Source organism: Myotis davidii, unplaced genomic scaffold, assembly GCF_000327345.1.
Source record: "Myotis davidii unplaced genomic scaffold, ASM32734v1 scaffold134, whole genome shotgun sequence".
Classification (NCBI taxonomy): domain Eukaryota; kingdom Metazoa; phylum Chordata; class Mammalia; order Chiroptera; family Vespertilionidae; genus Myotis; species Myotis davidii.
Window position 1 is genome coordinate 6,072,807 of NW_006288853.1, and position 2,847 is coordinate 6,075,653.

At 52.9% G+C, this 2,847-nt stretch overlaps 1 protein-coding gene across 1 annotated transcript in view; it reads right to left on the minus strand.

The window, feature by feature from the left end:
* Positions 1-497: 497 nt before the first annotated feature.
* The window catches only part of SYNPO2L (synaptopodin 2 like), a 10,333-nt gene continuing 7,983 nt past the window's right edge, over positions 498-2,847 (minus strand). The window contains 1 exon segment of the mRNA XM_006761026.2: positions 498-2,847. Within this exon segment, the coding sequence (XP_006761089.1) occupies positions 1,793-2,847 (1,055 nt within the window). The 3' untranslated portion in view covers positions 498-1,792.

The following is a 2,847-nucleotide window of genomic DNA, read 5'->3' on the forward strand; positions in this document are numbered from 1 at the left end:
TTGGGTAAAGAAGAGATGACAGCAACAGAAGGTGTGGAGTATAAGTTTATTCTTGTGCACAAACAAAAGTACTGTGACTCACACCCAATATGCAAAAGAAATTATCAATTTCCAGATCAAGCAGCAAATGTGACCCTTGGTAGTCATGGTGAAAGGGGAGTCTCCACTCCTCTAGGATCAGAGATCAGGACCTGGAGCTGGAAAGGAACAAGAGCTAGGGTCTGAGGGGTAGGGTAGGACTGAAAAGAGGGTTGGCTCTAGGTGTTTCCTCAACCTTTCCCAGGCAGTCAGGACAAGCTGCAGAAGACAGAGGGACAGCCCTAACTGGTTTGGCTCAGTGGAGAGAGCGCCGGCCTGTGAACTGAAGGGTCCCAGGTTCAGTTCCTGTCAAGGGCACGTACCTTGGTTGTGGGCACATCCCCTGTAGGGGGTGTGCAGAAGGCAGCTGATCAATGTTTCTCTCTCATTGATATTTCTAATTCTCTATCCCTCTCCCTTCCTCTCTGTAAAAAATCAATAAAAAATATACTTTTAAATTTAAAAAAAGAAGACAGAGGGACAGACTCAAAGGAGGTAGCACAGATACCAACTGTTTTTTCAACACTCAGTATATACTCTGACATCCCCCCACCATCATCCACTTCACTCTAACAAATGCATTCTTCTCCATCACAATTCCCCCCAAATCCTCCTCTTGCCCACAGTTGGTTTCTTGTTACCTAACTTTACTCTCTGCCAACACTGCATTCTCACTCTCTCACCATGCTCCTCTTTGTGGCTCCATCGATTTCATTAATTTCTGCTCTGCTCCTGGTTCTGCCTCATTTTCCACACCATGGCTCTTTTCTTTCTGTCTCTCCGAGGCTTAGAGGACGTGAAGCCACTGATTTGTTCATTCTCAGAGGACATTTTTCTGTTTGTTCACTTCCTGGGTACTTGTTGCCCAGCATGGGCCTGTCAAGTTGCTAACTGTCCGAAATCCTGAGGAATAGAATTTTTAGTTCGATTCCTGATCTGACTGGTATAATGCAGCCCCTACAAACCGCCTTGGTCCTTCACGTCTCCCCATACTCCATACGTTTCACAAGATGCTGTATACCAGTTACAGATGCTAGTCTTCAACTGTAGTGAACCTCTTTCTCCCCTAGATTACCCATGTGGGGTCATCTCACCCTTCTTTCATCGGTGCAAGGGTGAGACCCCCCTCAGGTCTTTATTTAGATCTGTCCTCTTGCTCTTGCCTCAGACAGAAGAGCACATCTGTGCCCTTGCGTACACACATACATACGCATACATACATGCCGAGGTATATGCCAGCCAGGTTTGGAAAAGGTGAGCAGCAGAGACTAACTTAGAGCAAACAAGGATCAATTCAGTTTCATCGCTGCCTGCCTGGTGGTGAGATTCTTGTTGAGTGCTCAGTGGTAGCTTCTCTGTATACGTCTCATTGAATGTTATGAAGTTCACAGAGAAAAGAACAAAGTAGAGAAATACAAACCAGTGAGGGCACATGGGTGGAGGGACCTAGAGATAAAGACAAAGATCCAGGCAAGAAACTACAGAGACAAAGAGAAGCACAGATACCAAAGCAGAAGTATTAGGTTGGAAAGCAGCAGGGAGGTTGGGAGCCAGGAGGAACGGGGAGGGGATACCAACTCCAAAACTACCTCTGGCAGGAGGGAATCTAACCTCCAAACACCCGAGAGGTGTTTAGGTTGGATTAGGTAGGAGAAGCAACTTTAGGAACTGGAGAAGCAACTAGTTCTCCTTGGTCCTGGGAGCTGTGCCCTGCTCAGTGGTGGCCTGCACCAGGCTTCCACACCTGAGCCTGCAATCCCGTTTTGGTGGCTGAAAACCGGGGCCTGGCTACCTGGAAGCCACAGGAGCCCGGTGAGGTCCCAAGACCCCTGGGAGACTCTGGAGGAGGGGCTGGGCTGAGGACAGGGACCGAGGCCAGCTCTGCCCTCCAGATGGGCTCGTCCAATGTAGTGGCTGCTCTGGGGGCAAGCACAGTGGGGGCCAGGGGTTCTGCAGTGGGTTGGGGTACTGGAGTGGAAAATCGGCGGACCTCCTGGATTCGGGCCGTTTTGGGGGGCCCTGAGGAGGTGGGACCAGGAGTCTGGGGAGCCTTATCAAAACAGAACATGGCAGTTTTCAGTTGGTAGGGCTGGTGCCGCATGAAATCCAGAGCCTTGATGCCCTGCTTGGGGGTTGCCCGCGGCCCCTGGGATTGGGCCTTATTAGGGAGAGTTCGGGCAGCCTGGGGGAAATAGGGTGAGAGCAGCGGGTTGTAAGCAATAGGAGGCGGGGCTCGGATATTGGGTGAGTATTTCCAGGAAGGGGGCAGCGAGGGAGTAGGAGAAGGGCTTCGGGGCCGAGGGCCGAGACCAGGACTAGGTGCGGCCTCTACCACGAACCTGTCCGCTCGGCTTTGCCGCTTGGCAAATAGCTCCCCACCCCGGCCCTGAAGCCTGGGAGGCTCCGGGATTCCAGAGGAAGGGGCTGCCCCATTCACTAGCCCTTCGGGGAACCCTCGAGATGAGGGCTTGGGAGCCACTGGGGGTGGAGTCTTAGGAGCCATAGGGGGTGGAGTCTTAGGAGCCATAGGGGGCGGGGTCTTAGGAGCCATGGGGGGCGGGGTTTTGGGTGTCACGTGAGGCAGGGTCTTGTAACTCCTGCCCCCTGGTGGCTGCATGAAGTTGCAGGCTTCAGCCCCCAGGCTCAGCGCATCCTCCTCCGGGCCAGACTCCGCACCCCCGGCCCGGGGTTTCTCATCCAGGTTCTGCACCAGCGACAGCAGCTCGGGGTTGGGCGAGTTCTTCGTCTCCTCGTTCCCCTGCCGGAACA